General features: G+C 37.4%; 1 protein-coding gene across 9 annotated transcripts in view; it reads left to right on the top strand.

Moving 5' to 3' along the window:
- Positions 1-20,873, top strand: part of INPP1 (inositol polyphosphate-1-phosphatase) — a 56,500-nt gene extending 35,627 nt beyond the window's left edge. For 5 of the 9 annotated variants that reach the window (XM_027865641.1, XM_027865643.1, XM_027865650.1 and 2 more), the window contains 5 exons: positions 5,747-6,020; positions 11,732-11,792; positions 14,656-14,856; positions 18,189-18,363; positions 19,434-20,873. In XM_027865641.1, the coding sequence (XP_027721442.1) occupies positions 5,817-6,020; positions 11,732-11,792; positions 14,656-14,856; positions 18,189-18,363; positions 19,434-20,001 (1,209 nt within the window). In that variant the 5' untranslated portion in view covers positions 5,747-5,816 and the 3' untranslated portion in view covers positions 20,002-20,873. The remainder of the gene's footprint in view (positions 1-5,746; positions 6,021-11,731; positions 11,793-14,655; positions 14,857-18,188; positions 18,364-19,433) is intronic. The other 4 variants (XM_027865646.1, XM_027865645.1, XM_027865649.1 and 1 more) reach the window with 1 other exon arrangement.
- Positions 20,874-21,103: the final 230 nt, after the last annotated feature.

Genomic DNA, 21,103 nt, shown 5'->3' with positions numbered 1-21,103 from the left:
ACTGCAGTGATTTGCCAGTTCCTTCTCCAGCTCATTTGACAGATGAGGAAACTAAGACAAACTGGATTAAGTGATTTGCCCAGGGTCACATAGCTAGTAAGTGTCTGAGGTCAGATTTGAACTCAGGAAGCTGAGTCTTCCTGACTCCAGGCCCAGGACTCTATTCACTGTGCCACCTACACTCCCTACTACACTACCCACCCCACTCCCCACTTAGTAAACAACAAACTAACATTATCTGTATTACATTACACTTTTATTTCTTTTGTTAAGTATCTCCCAATTATACTTTAATCTGGTTGGGCTGCTCGAGTCTGGTCTCAGACAATAATGATGCCTTCCTCTGAGATCCTTGTCAATTTCCCTTTACAAACCAGCACTTCCTTGTTAGAACTAAGCCCAGACAAGTTCCCTTTTTTGCTGCTGAGAAAGCAGATTATAAACTGGGTAGGTCTAGTATTTGTAGGCTGCTATGCTTTTAGCATAAAAAGGCTTCTAATTGGTATCCAGGTATATATTTTGTCTCTTCCATTTTTTGTGACTCAAAACCCATAACCTTCATATAGGTGGAAGGTAAATACACTCCCACAACAAAATCACATGTTCTTCTCTTTCTCTTCACACAAATCGACCCTGACATTCTTCTACCCTTGGGTTTATAGATTTCTATAGAGGGGTATGTAGCTTGACATGACAGTACTGCCCTTTTCTCCTTCATGATTTCATTAGCATGGTCCAATCATAAGTCCTTTTCCACCAAGACTCAATAAAACAGTTAACGTGTATGTAGCACTTTACGGTTTGACAAGTTCTTTACATATATTGTCTCATTTGCTCCCTCACCACAACCCTGTAATGTGAATGCTGTGAATATCCCCTAAAAGATGAGGAAACTGAGGTTGTGACTTTAAAAAGTCTCACACCCAGTAAGTGTCTGAGGCAGGATTTGAACTTGGGTCTTCCTGATTGCAAGTGCTCTAACAACTAAGTTACCTAGAAGCCATCAAGAACATCTGTAAGATTGTATTTATCTCTTTGTGTTACAATTTTGACTTTCATTTTGTTCCACATAATCTATGCATTGGTAAATATCTGAAACCCTGAGTATGGTTCCTAGCCCTCTTTCCTGTTTTTTCTCCTGAGAATTCCTGGTCACATCATACCTTCAGTAGAAATCCAAAAAATGACAGGAAATATTCCCTTGCACAGGCATAGTAAAAATGGGATCTAAAATCTTTGTCTTCCTCATGTGATCCTTTTTTCTCAAGAGAGAACTGTTTAGGGAGCAGTGAGGTGGCACAGTGGATAGAGCACTAGCCTTGGAGTCAGGAGGACCTGAGTTCAAATCTGGTCTCAGACACTTAACACTTACTAGCTATGTGACTCTGGGCAAGTCACTTAACCCCATTGCCTAGCAAAAAACAAAAAGAAAAAAAGAGAGAGAGAGAACTGTTTCATTTACACTACGGATTTAAGGGCCACCGCATTATCCAATGAAACTTAACAATGGGACAAAAGTCTAGTATACACTTCAGTACAGGCAATCATATGTATCCTCCAGAGGTGGAGTTATAAACTTTTTTTTGTATGATGGACCCCTTTGGCAAGAGACTGGTGAAACCTATATACTTCTCTAAATAATTTAAGTGCATAAAAAATTTGTAGGATTAAAAAGGAAATGAATTATATCGAAATATATTTATCAATTTTTTTTTGGTTTTGGTTTTGGTTTTATTTTACTTTTATATTCAGTTTCAAATTCTAGCCCTCCTCCCACCCCTCCCCCACCCATTGAGAACTACTATACCTATTATACATATGAAGTCATGTGAAACATATTTTTGTATTAGCCATGTTCCACCCCCAATTGCCACCCCCCCCAAAAAAAAGAATAAAAATAAAGGAAGGAAAAAATATGCTTCAGTCTGCACTCTGAGTCCATTAGTTCTCACTCTGGAGGTGGATAGCATTTTTTTTTAATCATGAGTCCTTTGAAGTTATGATAGATCACTGTCTTTCATAGTTGATTATCTTTACAATATTGCTATTACTATGTAGGTTGTTCTCCTGGTTCTGCTCATTTCACTTTATATCAGTTCATATAAATTTTCACAGGTTTTTCTGAAACCATCCCCTTCATTTTTTTTTACAGCACAATAGTATTCCATCACATTCATATACCATAATTTGTTCAGCCATTCCCAAATTGATGGGTATCCCTTCAGTTTCCAATTCTTTGCCACCACAAAAGGAGGTGCTACAAATATTTCTGTACATATATGTCCATTTCCTTTTTCTTTAATTTCTTTGGGATACAGACCTAGTAGTAGTATTGCCACCACAAAAGTAGCTGCTACAAGTATTTCTGTACATATACGTCCATTTCCTTTTTCTTTGATCTGTTTGGGATACAGACCTAGTAGTAGTATTGCTGGGTCAAAGGGCATAAAACTGTTGAAAATGGTTGGACTAGTCCATAGTTCACCAACAGTGCATTAGTAAACCTATTTTCCCACATCCCTTCCATCATTTGTGACATTTATTTTAACTGGTTATTTATATCTTGAGAATGAGTGTGATAGTGGAAAAAATCATTAGCATGAACTAAGCATCAGAAAATTGAGGTTCAGCAAATTCTAGTACTGGCTGCCTCCAACCAACTGAGATTGGGGAAACCACAGTATCTCTGGGCATCAGTTTTCTCATCTATATATTAAGCAAACTAGACTACCTGTTTTCTAAAGTCCTTTTCAACTCTAAAATTCCATGACTATGACTTTATAGCTCAGTTATATTCTGGGCCATTGAGTTTATTAAATAGTTGAGTTTTGCCTCAGTACCTGAAATCTTTGTGTGTGTATATATGTGTGTGTCACAATATTTTCCCCTTGACTCAAGAACTCTGGGTTTTGGCTTCGGGTTCTTTCAGGTGGTCATTATGGATTTTTTTTTTCTATTTTTCCTTTGTCCTCTGGTTCTCAAGGTGATTATCTTTTATGATTTCCTGAAATAACAATGTCCAAGTTTTTCTTAGTTGTATTTTTCCAAGAGTCCAATTATTCTCAAAATACTTTTAGCCAATCATCAAGGGTTTTTATGGTAGATATTTCTACTATTTTTCAATCTTTTGAGTTTGTTCATTTTCTTCTTGTCTTCTGGACTCATTGAGTTATGGTTGCTCAGTTCTCATTTTCAGGTAGTTCACTGAGTCAGTAAGGTTTCCCACCTTCTGTTTTATTTATTCTTCTTCCAATTCTTTCTTCTAGCATTCTTATTTCACTTATAAATTTCATTTTTAATCCTGAATTATTTCTTCTTGTTTCTCTTGGAGTCATGGTCAAGTTATTTCTCCTCTCCTTCCCTTCAGATTCTGCTTTTGTGTTTAATTCTTGGTATATTTACTATTTCTTTAAGGCCATTTTCATAAGCTTTCTGACTGCTCCTTCTCTGTCTCTTTTCTTGGATCCTGCTCCAGATAATGCCGTCTTATAGTAGGTGTCCCCTCAGAGTCCTTCAAAATATTTTTAACAACCAAGTTTGTAGACTTCTGGTTAAGACTCCCTACTCTAGAGGCCAAATACCTTGAGGAATGGGGATTTCACAGTTTGTTTCATCTCCAGATGAATCAGGAGTGCAGTACTACTATTCAGTGAGCCTGTAGTACAAATGCTGTGTTTTGGTGGGTTCTTCTGGGCAGAAAAGAATGGAGTCAAGTAGTGTCTCTCATGTAGTTAAAATGGCACTGAACTAAGACACCTGGATTCCAGCTCGGGCATCACCTGCAAGATTTTTGGCAAGTTGCTTTCTCTCTAGGTCTCAATTTCCTCATCTTGAAAATGAAGCAATTGACCAAAATAATCTCTGTGGTACCTTCAAGCTCTTCCTGATTCATAACCAGCTAAGTAGATGATTCAGATTCTGTTATCTGGGTTAATAGGCTTAGATAACAAGCATAATGATTAAAATAGATAACCAAAAGTTATGAGGGAACATCTGGACTTTATTATGAAGCAAAACTTGGCATAAGGTTGGTTGCTCTTGAATTAAAGAATGGTTAGTTAGCGAAGTGCCTGAAAGATATTCTTATAGGTGATTTCAGCTTTAAGGATACTCCATAGTCATTACCTTAGGAATGGACTCATCACATGATTCCATTGTATTGTTTTTGTTTTGTTAAGAGTTGGTGATTTAAAGAGCAGAGCTCTAACTATTTAGTAGATACTAGCAAAATCTTAGAATCTACTCTGAAACTACACTCAGCTCTTGATTCATTAAAGAAAAGGCAACATGGTACAATGGAAAGAACACTAGATTTAAAGTCAAGATCTGGGTTCAAATCTTGGCTCCACCAAAATTTTTAACATTATCCTAATAGATACATACAAAGAAATGGGAAAGAAACCTCCTTGGATGAGAATCTCAATCCTATTTCATTGACTACTCTTCAGGAGGCATCTAGGTAGTATAGTGGATAGAGGGCCAGGCCTGGAGTTAGGAAGTCTCACCTTCCTGAGTTCAAATGTGGCCTTAGATAAACTTACTAGCTATGTGACTCTGGGCAAGTTACTTAACCCTGTTTGCCTCAGTTTCCTCATCTGCCAAATAAACTGGAGAAGAAAATGGCAAATCACTCCAGTGTCTTTGCCAAGAAAACCTCAAACAGGGTCACGAAGAGTCAGACACAATTAAAACAACTGAACAACTCCTCAGGACACAGCTATAAAGTTCCAGGCACTATGTCTCTCCCACCACAGTGGGATTTGTATCTGATTTCTACCACTTGCTACCTAGGTGTTTCTGGGCAAGTTAATTAACTTTTCTCTGGGCTTTACATCCCTCATCTTCAAAGTGAGGGAGTTGAACTCTATGGCCTCTGACTCCCCTTCCAACACAATGATCTTCTGCCTTTGTTAGAAGTCACTAACAACCAGTAGCAAAGTGATTTGCAAAATCAAAGTTGCTGGGTCCCACTGGGAACAAGCTTCAGCAAATCACCAGGCAAGATAATAGAATTGTAAGAGTTTTCTTTCACATATCAATCTGGCCCAGCTCTAGGGCTCCAGAGTGCCATCAGGCTTCTTTGCAGACTGCACAGTGCTCAATAAAAAATCTGACCCTAGATTTTGGTGAGATATCTTTTACCTCCTGCTTCTAAAGTGTAGGCAAGCAAGCTATTCTTTAATCATTGCAATTCCCTTGGTCTTCATAGAATCAGTCCTGGAACTGGAAGGGACCGTCAAAGTCACCTGGTCCAACCTCCTCATTTTACAGTTGAGGAAACTGAGACCCAGAGTGGTTAAGTTAAATAGACAAGTAGCAGAAATAGGATGTGAGCTCAGGTCCTGTCTTCCTCTGGATGGAAACACATGGGGCCTTGAAATTTAGTCAGTAACCCAGTTACTAATTCTCATCTAGTGAAGCTTTCGACAGATCTTCATACATATAAGTCTCTTAAGATAGGATTAAAAACAAAACAAACAAACAAAAAAAAACCTTCAAACACTTCTTTAAAACACCAGTCCACAAAATAACATTTAGACATCCTTCAAAAGTATGAATGACCAATTTAAGTGAAACCAGTATCGTCTCCACCCCAAAGACCCAGGAATTTCACTTTTTCAGCTATGCTGCAGTTACAGACAGATGCTTAATTGTAGTGGTGCCAGGGGACTCCCTTTCAGTGACACATAATTTTGCATCATCTTTTCTGAGCTTACTTTTCTTTCACATTCTTGTATTTTTCCAGCAGACAGCAGTCTAGAGTTACTGTGTGGCTTTCACCCTCTGCTACAAGCTGAAAGGCACAGCTTTCAGAAATGTCAGAAATCCTCCGGGAACTAGTCTACGTTTCTGAAAAGGCAGCAAACATTGCCCGGGCCTGCAGGCAGCAAGAATCACTTTTCCAACTACTAATAGAAGAAAAGAAAGAAGGAGAAAAGAACAAGAAATTTGTAAATGACTTTAAGACATTGGCTGATGTACTGGTACAGGAAGTTATAAAACAAAATATGGGCAACAAGGTAAGGAAGCTTGCAAGAAAGACCATTGTTTTTCTCTGTATATAAATTTCATTTCATTTGCAAACCAAGTAGAAAGAGCTTTGGATTTTCTCCACCATCTTTTTTCTCTACTGTTGTTTTTCTTTTAAAAAATTACTTTATTTTTAATTTGTGGAAATAAATTTTAACATTTATTTAATTTTAATTTTTTCTTTCCAAATTTCATTTCATTCACAAATCAGGTAGAAAAGAGCCCTGGATTTGGAGTCAAAGAAATTTGAGTTGGAATCCAGGTTCTGACATTTGCTAGCTTTGTGATTCTAGGCAAATCATTGAACCTTACTGAGTCCTATCTGGAAAAAAAAGATTACACCTAGCTACCTGGGAGTTTTAAAAGCTTTAAAGTGATGTATAAAAGTATACTATTGTCCTCAGAGAATAGGAAATGTTTGAATGGTTTTAGACCAGCAGGTTTGCTTACTTATTAACCCTCCTTGTGGAAATAGTACTAAAGAATTTATTATTTCTTTTCATTTTTAATTTCAGAAAACTTAAAATCAATGAACCATGTATAAGAGTTTACAGGGCACTGTTGGAGGTACTGGGGGAAATACAAAATGAATAAAACTGTTACTGTGTATCCTTTAGTTAGTAGATAAGCCATGTTTACATATAAATAGAATAGAAAATAGAGCACCAGTATAAAAGTATATAAACAAGAGGAAACGTGGTCTAAAAATACACTGTACTTAGGATCAAGGAATCTGGGTTTGAATCCTGTCTTTCATTCTTGCCATTTGTACAAACATGGGCAAATCTATTAACCTTTCTAAGCCTCATTTTCAAGTTCTGTAAATTGAAGCTAATAGGTGCACTGCGCAGTTCAGGGTATGGTGAGTTAAGTGCTTTTGAAAGCTTCAAGTGCTATAGAAGTGTGGGCTATCACCCTGTGTTAATATTTCTGGACCACAGATCTTCCAGAAAGGGGCTGTTACCCTTTTCTGGTGCTGTTCAAAAATAGAAATAAAAAAGACATCTTTTTCTACGGTAACTTAAGTGACATTTTGACTAGAGGCAGAAAGACTATCAGAGGAAGTAGACTATCCTGAATGGCATTTCAAGGCCCAGGGACTTTCATAAAATTTAAATAAACACATTTTTATAAAGGGGACAGTGATCCTGGGGTGATTGAATAATGAGGTCAATTGCATTAATGTGTCATAAAAGCATTAAAAGAAATGTAGTCCATTGATGTTCCTACAAGATACATATGTTGGTGATGGTGTGGAAATAATTACCACTCAGAAGTCATATGTTTGTTTTCTTTTTTTATAAAGCTGTTTTAAGAATTTAATGTTACTTTGACATAGCAGAATGCCCCTTTAAGGAAGGGATTGTTACGGTTCTGTCTTGTGTCCTCAGTGCCTTGTGGCCAATCAATATTTATTAAGCCCCTACTATGTGCCAAACATTGCTCTAAGCACTGGGGATGCAAAAAGGATAATCCTTGTCCTCAAGGCATTTACAATCTGATATGGGAAGACAACCCACATAAGGAAGCTGAAAAGTAGTGGGGGAGAGGGGGGGAATGCACCCAGTACCAGGGGGGGATGATGGAGAAGTAAAAAGAGTGCAGCTGGGTGGGAAATGCACAAAGCATGGACTTGGAAAATTCATGTTTCGTTGAAATGATCTGTCATCTCACTGATGTTACTACTCCCTATGCAGTTCAGATTATAACCCATTCACAACTTCTCATTCCATGTAATTCTTATCCAAAGTTTCCTATAAGCCTTCTATAAGTATTTTAATCAGTACACTAGAAACTTTCCTCTAGGTCTTTAATAAAGCAGCCCTCAGACTGTCTATTCTATTACCCTTTGTTATATGACTAGCCCACCTCCTTTTTTAATTATACACTCTCTTGAGAGTAACTTTTATACTACTCTTTACAAATCAACTGCCTTTGGCAACATGCTGTGTTCTCTGTATCCCCACCATTCATATCTCTGTAGCCTCTTGGGTCATCTCTAATTTTGGGTTTATTAGAGCTCCTGATTTCATACCAGAAGAATATTAGTGTTAAATATAGGATTTTTGTGTCGGAAGCAGTTTGGAATCACTGAAAGCCCTGTGTGCTTTCCCAGATATAATCCAGTGTAAACGCACATTGGGGCCCAACTCACTCCAGTTCATCTGTAGCTCCTTTTAAATCTCTATGTACTGATGAACTAACTCAACTCATTCAATTACACGTCATAATAACAGACAAGATGCGGCCTTCACTAAAGTAGTTTTTCCTATCCCTTGAGTATGGATCTCATTGAGGAAGTTTCAAGCAGCACAATGTTACTGGACATGGGAATATATCTGAAGAACCTCCCTGTCTAGAGGGGAGATGTTTGGACGGTGCAAAAAGTCCTCCACATAGAGGCAACAAGGTGGCTCAGTGGATAGAGTGGTGGACCTGGACCCAGGAAAACCTAAATTCAAATCTGGCTTTGGACGCTTACTAGCTGTGTGACTCTGGGCAAGTCACTTAACAGCTATTTGCCTCAGTTTTCTCATCTGTAAAATGGGGGCAACAATAGCACCTGCCTCTCAGGGTTGTTATGAGTCTCAAGTGAGACAATATTTATAAAGTGCACAGTAACTGGAACATCAGAAGTTCTTGATAAATGCTTGTTTCTTTCCTTTCTTTAAGCATATATCTACCTGTTTTAGGTCTCTCTTGAATATGGTTAATTGGAGAATTGTTGAATTAAGTTAGCTCTGTAGTTATATCTCTCAAGGAATCTGGTATAATCTGATGTATACATGCAAGAAAAAGAAGGATAAACAAGTTGACCAGATTTATATGATCTTGTCAAGTTCTTCATAGAGTTTCTCGTCTTCTTTATCCTCTGCAACAGATGGTGACTTGTGAGCTGCAGTTACTTCCATGGTGGTCTTTTTTGTTTGTGCTTATCAATCAAAAAGCATTTATTAAGCACCTACTATGTGTCAGTCATTGTACTAGGGTCTGGGGGATTCAAAGACAAAATTCCCAGGCCCTGCTCTAAGGGAGCTGATGTTATATCAGTAAACACTTCAAGGTGAGATGATTATGCATCCCATGAAATATTTCCTGTTGGCTTTAGTAATGTAGTTTGGCATACCAACTTGTTGGTCAAACATAATAAGAGCTAGCTTTTACATAACATTTTAGGATTTAAGATTTGTACTTTTCAAATATTATCACTGTAAAATTCACCATACTCTCCATATTTAGAAGACATATTTTCAGCTGCTGTTTCTCTTACTAGTTGATCCCTTGTGATCTGGTTTGTTTTAATAGGGACATAACACTGTCATCACTTTAGATGCCTTGTAAAGTTCAAAAAAGTTTTTTCTGCTAGATACTTTCTCTAAGTAGGTAATGTTGCCACCAAGTACCTTGGTGATGGTGAAACAGGAAGAAAACAAGCATTATTAAGCACCCCTTATGTGGCAGTCACTATGCTAAAAAAGTTTCATATCAATATTACAAATATTATTTCATGTCAACATTACAAATATTACCTCATGTGATCCTTGCCTTGAGAGGCAGATACTATTATTATCCCCAATTTACAGTTGAGGAAACAGAGACAGTTAGTGACTAAGTGACTTGTCCAGGTGACACAGCTAATGAGTATCTGAGGTCAGATTTGAACTCAGGTCTTGCTGGCTGTGGGTACAGTGCTCTGTCCACTGTACCAACTATCCACCTAACATCTCACATTTAGAGTGCAAATGATTAAGTTGATCTTTCTAGAGGGTCTAAAATATGTTATTCTTTATACTCTCTCCTTTTTTTGCTATCCCACTGACATTGCTGAAGAAGCAGAAAGGGCCCAAGGAAGGTCACCTGGAGGTGTTTGTTTCATGGGATTTAGAGATGAGTGGGACCTTAGAGATTATCTAATTCAACATCATTTTAAAGGGGAAGAAACTGAGGTCCTAAAGAATTGTGACTTGACCAACTTCACAACACAGTTAGTGACCAGGATTAACCCAAATCTTCTCTCTCTGGATCCACTGTCCTTTTCCCTTGGCTGAATCATTTATTTCCTAGTGTCCAGCCTATTGGGGATGAACATCTCTGTCCATAGCCAGGCTTCTCCTTGAACAGAGGGGAAGTTGGCTGCTGGGTCCATCAAAGCTTTCCCAGCTTGTTTTTTAAATGATAAAGAAAATTTATCATGTCAAGTAGTATAAGACATAAGTCCAAAAAAACAATAACAAAACCCCCCAAAATATATTGATGCTCAGCTATTGACAAATAGGGTAGCTGGGTAGCACAGTGGGTAGAACACCAGGCCTGAAGTCAGGAAGGCCTTAGTTCAAATCCAGTACTAGCAGTGTGTCCCTGGGCAAGTCACTTAACCCTGTTTGCCTTAGTTTCCTTATCTGTAAAATGAACTGGAGAAGGAATTGACAAACCACTCCAGTATCTTTGCCAAGAAAACCCTGAATGGGGTCACAAGGAGTTAGACATGACTGAAACGATTGAACAACAACACTGATAAATAACCAAGTCGCCACCCTTACAGCTAACACAGTAACGCAAACAGAAAAATGAGTGCTGCTATAGGCTAATGTTCCTATTGCCTGTCAGTGCAATTATTAGATTAAAATTTCAGTATCATCTATAGTCCATAGATGATGAAAATGAGTTTAATAAAATAATTTTGCTTTATATCTTCAAGGGGGTAATCTATAACACAATTTGGCATATACTTAGAGAAAACCCATCTTTCCTAGTGTACAATTTCTACTCCACGATAAATGTCCATGCTCCATAGGAACAACTGCAAAATTTTGTTGGGCCTGATTTATTTGTTATCTGTCAAAGTGGCCTTTTCTCTTTATTATAGAATGTTTTGCTTATTTTGGGCAGCTAGGTGGCACAGCGAATAGAGAACACTGGGCTTAGAATCAGGAAGACTTATCTTCAAGAGTTCAAATCTGGCTTCAGATACCAGGTGTGTGACCCTGGGCAAATCACTTAATCCTGTGTGCCTCAGTTTCCTCATCTATTAAATGAACTGGAGAAGGAAATGGCAAACCACTTCAGTATCTTTGCAAAGAAAACCCCAAATAGGGTCCCAAGGAGTTGGACATGACTGAAAAATGACTGAACAACAATTTCCTTTATTTTTGATACTTTTTCTATTTCAGTCCCCCTTACTTTGGGTAACTCTTATATCCTAGTTCAAGTGCTAATAAAGCCTCTAAGTTGCTGAGAATCACAGCTTGAAATGAAAATAAAACCTAAAATCACCAGTCCCATCTCTGCCCACTAATCACTTGAGTACTATTTCCTTTGTAGCCACAAAGGTATCAGTTCACACCATAAAGCAGCAATCATTCTTTTAGTGGTCTGTAAGTAAGAGGCAGGATTGTGATTAAATGATATCTGGGAATTCTACTAGAACTTTTGCAAATGAAGAGGAACACACAGGGAGGAAAATAAATTTATAATTTGGGGGGGGAAGGATGTATACTTTTAGGCACAAACTAGAAAATTAGGTTCTAAATCAAGTTGTCCTTTTATAACTGGACTGATATCAAGGGCAGTCTCTGAATTTTCACAACTTATGTGTTGAATTTAGAAGACAAAATTAATCTGTTCAAAACTCAACATGTGGTTTTCTGTTTTTGTCTCCACCTATCCTCCCTCCCTGCACTCCCATCCTCAATCAATTCAGTTTCCAGGCTTGGAGAATCATATATATGGAGAAGAATCCAATGAATTTACTAATGAGTTAGGTGAGTATGAGAATATTCATGTGTATTCTTCAAACTTAATTGTCAAAGAATATTTTAGTTTTTTCTCTTGTGAATATAATATTTGAATCTTCTGTTTTGTTACATCTCCAGTCAAAAATGCAAAATAAAGCTTTTAGACAGTAGTTATGTGCTTATTATTTACCTCCATAGAAATATAATAGACAATCATTCACACTTCTCTGGATGGGTAATGCCATAATAATTTACTCATTCTTATCTTTATGAGTATACTTTATTTTTAGATGAAAGTACATAGATTGCAGTACACCATGAAAATAGAGACAGCAATGTAGCTTATACCGTGGTGGGCTTATTTTTCAAGAAAGCCTAGGTTCAAATTTCCTTTTGCCACTTACTAACTATGAGACCCTGGGCAAGTCATTTAATCTCTATTTAGGGCAACTCCTGGCACCCATCCTATCACCCATCTAGATGGGTACAATCTATTTGGGCAGAGGGGACTCTCACACTTTAAGTTCCCCATGTTTATAAAATCATAAAACATTCGTGTTATATCATGAACTGAATCTACTTTGAGTACTTTTTTTTTTTAATAGACTAGGTAAGGAGGCACTTTCCAGGCTGGGAACTGAGCTCAAGAGATCTGCCCGCTTCAGCAGGGATTACAGGCATGTATCACCATGCCCACAGGCAACTTGGTGGTGTAATAGATAGAGTGCCAGGCCTAGAGTCAGGAAGACCTGAGTTCAAATCCAGTACTAGCAGTGTGATCCTGGGCAAGTCACTTAACCCTGTTTGCCTCAGTTTCCTCATCTATAAAATGTGCTGAAGAGGGAACTGGCAAACTACTTTGCCAAGATAACCCCAAATGGGGTCATGGATAATCAGACACAAGTGAAATGACTGAACAACAACAAAAATCACCATGTCTGGCTTATTTTAAGCCCTTGAAATGATAATCATTTAAATGAAATTACTCCTTTTACCTTTCAATTTTCCATCACAACCCATTCTAGGTTTACTATATTACCAACAATTATTTAGTTATGTGATTTCACAATGAATATTTTCATCTATCTTAAGGAACACAGTCAGTCTCATAGTTTAACCATCATTCTTTTTTTGTTCTTTTGGGTTTTTTTTGTTTGTTTTTTTAGCGAGGCAATGGAGTTAAGTGACTTGCCCAGGGTCACACAGCTAGTAAGTGTTATGTGTCTGAGGGCAGATTTGAACTCAGGTCCTCCTGAATCCAGGGCTGATGCTCTGTCCACTGCGCCACGTAGCTGCCCCTTTAACCATCATTCTTGAAAACTAACATATTTCTTGTACGTACAAAAAGTAGTATGGTGTGCTAATTTGCTTCTTATAAGCTGAAATGGAGTGGGAAACTAGAAAAGATTGTTTCAAAGCTAAAATAAACAAAGATAAGCTTGTTGTAAGGTGAGTGGAAAAGGTGATTGATGGCCTGGGGGACTTTTGTGGATTAAGTTGTATGAGCTTTACACACATGTATTTTGACACCTTTTACCATTTTCTCATTCTTTGCTATGTTCAGCTGAGTATGATGTTGCTGTATGTATTTAGATAAACATAAAAATCAGTGTACTATCTCCTCATCTCTTAACTGTTAAAGATGAGTATTTTTTTGCTATTACATTTTTATTTCATAGGAGTGGGATAGTTAGTGTGTAGAGTATTAAACCTGGAGGCAGGAAGACCTGGGATCCAATCCTGCCTCAGTCACCCTGGGCAAGTCACTACTCCTCTGTTTCTTCATCTGCAAAAAAGGGGATAAAACCAAATAAGATAATGTATGTAAAGTGCTTTGCAAACCTTAAAGTGCTACGTAAATACATGTTATTGTATAATCACGACTAGTTCTGTGTTAGATGTTGTTCACCCTTTCTTGAAGAGGACCAAGGACGTCAGCAAGGTGATGACTTGACTTGCGAGTGAATTGGATTTTAGTGAGACAGAGCTGTGCAAAGTCATCAGCCTCACTCTCTCCCCATAGTCACTGGAGTCCAGTGGCAAGACATAGGCGATGGCCCCAGATGCAGAGGGAGACCTTGGCCTTTGGATTTCAGTGAGACAGAGCTGTGCAAAGTCATCAGCCTCACTCTCTCCCCATAGTCACTGGAGTCCAGTGGCAAGACATAGGCGATGGCCCCAGATGCAGAGGGAGACCTTGGCCTTTTTAAGCTAAGGTCTTTCCCAGGTCTCAGTTTGTCTGAGGCAACATCAATTTGGTAGTTAACAGCTAGGTAAGAATTGAAGTAAAAGGTGGCCTAGTTTGCCTTCACAAAAGAATCAGTCTTTGAGGGGAAGACCCTCAGAGTTTCTGGCCAGAACAGAAACAATTACTATGTACACTCGTGTCGGATAAAATAAAAACCAACTATCTTTTTTATCGTATAGCTTATATTTAGATGACTGAAAACTATCAAACTTCAAAAATTACAATAAAACAAAGCTGAAAAGGCAAAAAAAAAAAGTTGTTTAACACAGAGGTATCTGATAAAACTTCTAGGAGAGAATAACTACCAGAATACTAAGTAGCATTTATATAGCACTTTATGGTTTGCAAAGAGCTAGACACGTGTTACCTCATTTAAACCTCACAATAACCCTGTGAGATAAGTACTATTATTATCTCCATTTTACAGATGAGGAAACTGAGGCTAAGAGAGGTTAACTTATTTGACTTGTCCCATAACCAGTTATCTGAGGTGGGTTTTGAGTTACAGTCTTCCTGACTGCCAGTCCAGAGCTACTGTGCCACCATGAGATGGATAAGCCCCTGCCCACTTAAGAGCATATAATGCCATTTACTATTTTTTGAGTTTTTAGAATATAATGCTTTTTGGTGTGTGTGTTTTAGGAGAAAAGATCACAGTTAAAGTATGTCCATCAGAAGAAGAAACTGCACAACTTCTTAGTAAGGTTCTTAATGGTAACAAGTTGGCATCCGAAGCACTGGCCCAAGCTGTACATCAAGATATTTCATTTGCTGACCCAGCTCTGGATTTGGTGAAAATCAACATTCCACAAGATATCATGGGAATGTGGGTGGATCCCATAGGTAAGAGAGTGGGGGTGGATCCCTATCTTATAATAAACACATTGTTATTCTGTTAATACCAAGTAAAGGGCGCACAGAGTGATCTTGTACATTCCCAAGTGAATTTCATAATATGCTGCATAGGGAGTCTAGTCTATGATCATGCAATAAAGACTGGGTCTGTGATTTCATTTGTATAGTACTCAGAGGAGGAAACTCCATCTGTCAGGACAGGTACATCCCTTCTTTGCAACTTAAAACCTTAGCAGAACCTCCTAGGGACTGAGAGGAAAAGTGACCAAGGCCATATGGCCAGTATGTGTCAGAAGCAGAACTTGAACCCAGGTCTTCTCGAGTCTGAGACCAGTTCTCTATTCACTATACCATGATTTCTGTCAACTCTTCCTATTTCTCTCCTTCACCCATTTTTATAATCATCGCAGGATATTAGCATTATTTTTCGTACCTTCTTTCAGTACTGGGCTGATTTTAAAACGCAAAGCTTTCTAACATATTAGAAGTTTTATGTTATTAAGTACAAGAAATAGCTCAACATCGAGAGAGGCATTGAGGCAGAGTCAGGAAGACCTACCAGTTAGAATAGGACTTCTAGTTCTTGCCTCTGACACATACTAGCTAGGTCACTATGGGCAAGTCACTTAAGCTATCAGTGTTCCCAGCACCTCCCTAAGACTTGAAGTTACCGAGGATTTGCTGGTTTTCATTATTGGAAGAGTTAACTCCCTAGGTAAAAATCACAGGTCCAGTAAAAGGAATAAATATAAGTACTGCTGTCTCTGTGAAAGGATAAAAATAAGTTTAAGGAAAAAAAAGGTGAGGGAGAGAAAAGGTAAGTATAATATAGTACCTGCTTACAAAGAATGTACAGTTTATTTTTTAAATAATTATAATTTTTTTAATATTATTTTTTTAAAAAGTTGAGTAGTTCCCAATTCTCTCCTTCCCTTAAGCCCCTCTCCCACCCATTGAGAAGACAAGCAATATGATATCAATTATACATGTGAAGTCATAAAAAAAATTTCCATATTAGCGATGTTGCAAAAAAAGAAGTAAGAAAAATAAAGTAAGTGAAAAAAATATGCATCAATCTGCACTTAGAATTCATCAGATAGCATCTTTCTTCGTGAGTCTTTTGGAATGTGTTAGATCTTTTTATTGATTAGAGTAAGTCTTTCACAGTTAGTCATCATTACATTATTGCTGTTACTATGTACATTGTTGTTCTGGTTCTGATCACTTCACTTTGTATCAGTTCATATAAGTCTTTTCAGGTTCTTCTGAAACCATTCCCCTGGTCAGTTCTTATAGCACAATAGTAATCACAATCATATACCACTAGTTGTTCAGTCATTCCCTGATGGGTATTTCATCAATTTTTAATTATTTGCCACCGAAAAAAAGAGCTACTATAAATATCTTTTTACATATAGGTCTTTCTCCTTTTTCTTTAATCTCTGTGAGATACAGATCTAGTAGTGGTATTGCTGGATTAAAGGGTATGCCCAGTTTTATAGCTCTTTGAGCACAATTCCAGGGGCAGCTATGTGGTACAGTAGATAGACCTCCATCCTTGGAGTCAGGAGGACCTGAGTTCAAATCTTGCCTCAGACACTTGATACTTACCAGCTGTGTGACCTGGACAAGTCACTTAACCCCAGATTGCCTCACCAAAAAAAAAAAAAAAGAGCAAAGTTCCAAATTGTTCTCCATAATGACTGGATTAGCTTGCAACTTCACTAGCACTGCATCGGTGTACCTATTTTCCCCACATCCTCACTACCATTTGCCATTTTCCTTTTCTGTCATGCTAGTCAATCGGAAAGGTGTGAAGTGATACCACAGAGTTTTAAAATTTGTATTTCTCTCATCAATGGTGATTCAGAATATTTTTTCATATGACTATTGATAACTTAGGTTTTTTCTTCTAAAAACTACCAGTTCATATCCTTTGACCATTTATCAATTGGGGAATGCTCTTATTCTTATAAATTTGGTCCAGTTCCCTATATATTTGAGAAATGAGACCTTTATCAGAGAAACTTGCTGTTAATTTCCCCCCTGCCCCAGTTTCCTGCTTTCCTTCTAATTTTGGTTGCATTAGTTTTGTTTGTACAAAAACTTTTATATTCGTGTAATCAAAAGTCTCCATTTTAATTTCTGTGATCTCTATCTCTTGTTTGTTTATAAACTTTTCCCTTATCCATAGATCTGATTTTTCCATTTTTTCCAATTTTTCCATGCTCCCCTAATTTGCTTAAGATATCACCCTTTATGTCTAAATCATGTACCCATTTTGATCTTATCTTAGTATACAGTGTGAGATGTTGGTCTGTACCTAGTTTCAGCCAAACTGCTTTCTATTTTTCCCAGTAATATTTGTCAAATAGTGAAATCTTACCCCAAAAGCTTGAATCTTTGGGTTTATCAAACACTAAATTACAATGGTCATTTACTATATGCTGTGTACCTAATCTACCCCACTGATCCACCACTCTATTTCATAGCCAGTACAAGATTGTTTTGATGATTGCCACTTTGTAATATAGTTTGAAATCTGGTGCTGCTAGGCTGCCTTCCTTCACATTTTTTTCATTGATCAATTCACTTGATATTCTTGATTTTTTGTTCTTCAGACAAATTTTGTTGTTTCTTTCTAAATCAAAAAAATAATTCTTTGGTAGTTTGGTATGGCACTGAATTTGTCATTTTTATTATATTGGCTCAGCCTACCCATGAGCAATTAATATTTCTCCATTTGTTTAGATCTGTCTTTTTCTGTATGAAAAGTGTTTTGTAATTATGTTTTTACAATTCCTGGGTTTGTTTTGGCAGGTAGACTCCCTAGTTTTTCATATTGTCTACAGTTATTTTAAACAGAATTTCTCTTTCTATCTCTTCCCCCGGGGTTTTGTTGGTAATATATAGAAATGCTGATGATTTATCTGAGATTATTTTATATCCTGCAACTTTACTGAAGTTGTTCATTATTTCAACTAGTTTTTAGGTGATTCTCTAGCGTTCTCTAAGTATACCATCATATCAATTTCTTTTTCTTGTCTTATTGTTTTACCTAGTATTTCTAGTACAATAGTGAATAATAGTGGTGATAATGGATGTCCTTGCTTCACCCAAGTTTTCAGTTTAATTGGAGAAACAATATATGAATACAAATAAGTTAAGGAACAGTTGAAGACATAAATAGAAGGGGGGTAAGAAGATTAAGACAAGGACCTATAAATGCCATAAGAGTATAGAAGGGGAGAAAAAAAATGGGTTCATCACCATCCTAATCAAGCTTTATCTGAATAATGACCATTTTAATTTATTTTTAGACTCTACTTATCAATACATAAAAGGGTCTGCTGACATCAAGCCCAATCGAGGAATATTTCCATGTGGACTTCAGTGTGTTACTATATTAATTGGTGTCTATGATAGACAAACAGGGGTGCCATTGATTGGAGTCATCAATCAACCATTTGCTTCACAAGATGTAAAAACACTCAGGTAAAAGATGAATTGGTTTTGGGTGTCAGAATTGTCAGAACTTAGTCTCTGACATAGCTATCTTTTAAGATGCACCAGACCTGGATACCAAGAAATAGGTTCTAACTCTAGTTTTGCCAACTTCTGTGATCTTGCCTACATGAGTTTCTAAGTCTGACTATCCCTATTTATAAAATAAGGGAGTTGGACTAGGCCAGGGGTGGGGAACCTACCGATCTTGAAGCCACATGTGGCCCTCTAGGTCCTCAAGTGCGGCCCTTTGACTGAATCCAGAATTGGCTGCACTTGGGGACGGAGAGGGCCATATGTGGCCTCGAGGCCAGCAGGTTCCCCACCCCTGGACTAAATCTTTGAGAATCCGGAGAATCCCTTCTAACTCGGAAACTCTCTAAGATCTCTCTTTATATTTCATTACAATTACTGAGCTATATTGGAATGTTTCTGCTGAAAGTTTTCCAGTATAAAATTTTAAATAAGGTGGGGCCTATGTTAATTTTTGAAGGTTGATTTTTATTTTTCCTAAGTAAATTCTTTATCTAATCAGACCAAAAATCGACATTTTCCAGTTACACTAAGTTCTGCACCTACTTCCAAAGACTTATAACCTCTGCTATTTGTGCCATCAAAAAGAGTGGAACTGGAGAGTAAGGGAAGATAAAGCAGAGTTACTAAAACCATGAAAAATTTAAGCAAGAGCTAGAAGCCATCCTTAAGTTGGACACAACTTTATTCTTTCACCTTAACTTTTGCACTTGATTTCATATCCCAAAAAATGGTGCTAAATTTTTTATAGTATTAATAATATAGTCACCTGGCAGGTCAATGCTCCTAAAACATTTTTGTGCTATCATGGACATGACAAAGGTAGGAATTGAAAGGCCAAGATTACTTCCATGCCATGATGAGGCACTAGAATAAGACTTTAGTGCAGAATAAAGGTTTTAAGCCCCTTTAAAATAACTGTGGCAAAAGTAATGAAGAATATGTGTGTATATTTACAATGAAAAACTAATGTCATCTGGGAAAATACAAATGAAGGGGGAAAAATCACTTGCATTTCTTTTTCACAGGTGGAAAGGACAGTACTTTTGGGGCCTTTCTTATATGGACTCCAACATTCATTCACTTCAGCTTTCCAATGAGAACGGAAATGATGGTGAAGCAGCCAGCCAGCTGACTGAAGAGACCAGCTGTGAACCTAAATTCACCAAGCACTTTTCTGCTGTCATTAGTACAAGTGAAAAGGACACCATCAAAACAGCCCTATCCAATATATGTGGTGAAAATGTATATGGGGCAGCTGGAGCTGGGTACAAGAGCCTTTGTGTTGTACAAGGTTTTGCTGATGTCTACATCTTTTCCGAGGATACCACATTCAAATGGGACTCCTGTGCTGCGCATGCCATATTGAAGTCAATTGGTGGAGGAATGGTGGATTTGAGGGAGTGCTTAAAAAGAAACCCAGAAACTGGGCTTGATTTGCCGCACTTGTTGTACAATGTGGACAATCAAGGGGCTACTGGTATAGATCGATGGGCCAATAAGGGTGGACTTGTTGCTTACAGATCACAGCAAAGGCTAGAAACATTCCTGGATCTGCTGATTGAAAACTTGTCACTTTCTAACATGTTGACATAGGTTGGCACCTGAAATCAGTGTGTATTTGTCTTATACCATAACAGTATTTCTGATTTACCTTTATCTCTAAAGTAGCTTTGTATTGTTTTGTGGTTAAATGTTCAAGTTCTTCCTATGAATAGCAATACCTATTTGCACTTAAAACCAATTCTTTTTCTATTACTATGCTTTAAACATCACTAATTCTGATCTTTGAGCCGAAGAATTTTGTGTAACAATATAAAAATGTATCTAGCGCAACGTTAGTCTACCAAAGACTGGTCCAAAACATAGAATATTTAAATTATACAGTAGATTCTTTGGATTATAGTAAATTTTTATGGGAAAAGATTCATTTGTGTGGAAAATGGATAGTATTCTAAATCTATACCCAATGACTTACCCTCCAACAAAAAAAACTAAGTTACAAAGAATTTGGAGAGAATAGTCTTCATACCATATGAATCTTTGCTTCTATAAATGTTGCTTACTCTTATTAAAATTATCTGGTAGATCCTACTCCTATTTTGTGGTCTTTCAGACCCAGTGCTGCTAACTACAAAGATAAGCAGGATGGGAGAAAAGCTTGAGCTCAAACTCACACTGAGAATATGCGAGCTAAAGGGGATCAAAAGCAGAAAGAGCCCCTTCAAAATTTAATTTTCTTAGGATTACCAGACTGTTGTCTGCCGTATGCCCTCTGGTGGTTATTTAGAGTGCCTGCAGTGTTCTCTATCAACATAAAGCACTGAACTCTAGTTTCTTAATGGAGGATATTTAGTATGCAGACGATTGAAATTTCAAATCATGGTCCATCTTCTGATTTTTTTCTTTGTCTTTCCTTCTAGGACTTTCTGATAAATATTTATTAAGTACCTGCCAGGTACTATACTAAGTGCTGGAGATACAAAAAGAGGCAATAAAACAGTCCCTGCCCTCAAAGAGCTCATAGTAAAATGGAGGAGCTCACAATCTAACAGACAAATCAAGAAAAGTTTATTCTACTGTTATTGTAAAAATGGTTCATTCTGAGATAGTGGCATTCCCCAAAAAGCTGCTTAAGACTTTTGCAGACATTCTGTACGATGAGATGAGTAGATTGGTAGGAATTATTATCTATATA

Source organism: Vombatus ursinus, unplaced genomic scaffold, assembly GCF_900497805.2.
Source record: "Vombatus ursinus unplaced genomic scaffold, bare-nosed wombat genome assembly UNPS02014779.1, whole genome shotgun sequence".
NCBI classification, from domain to species: domain Eukaryota; kingdom Metazoa; phylum Chordata; class Mammalia; order Diprotodontia; family Vombatidae; genus Vombatus; species Vombatus ursinus.
The sequence above is the reverse complement of the archived record's forward strand: the minus strand, read 5'-3'. Positions and strand labels throughout refer to the sequence as shown.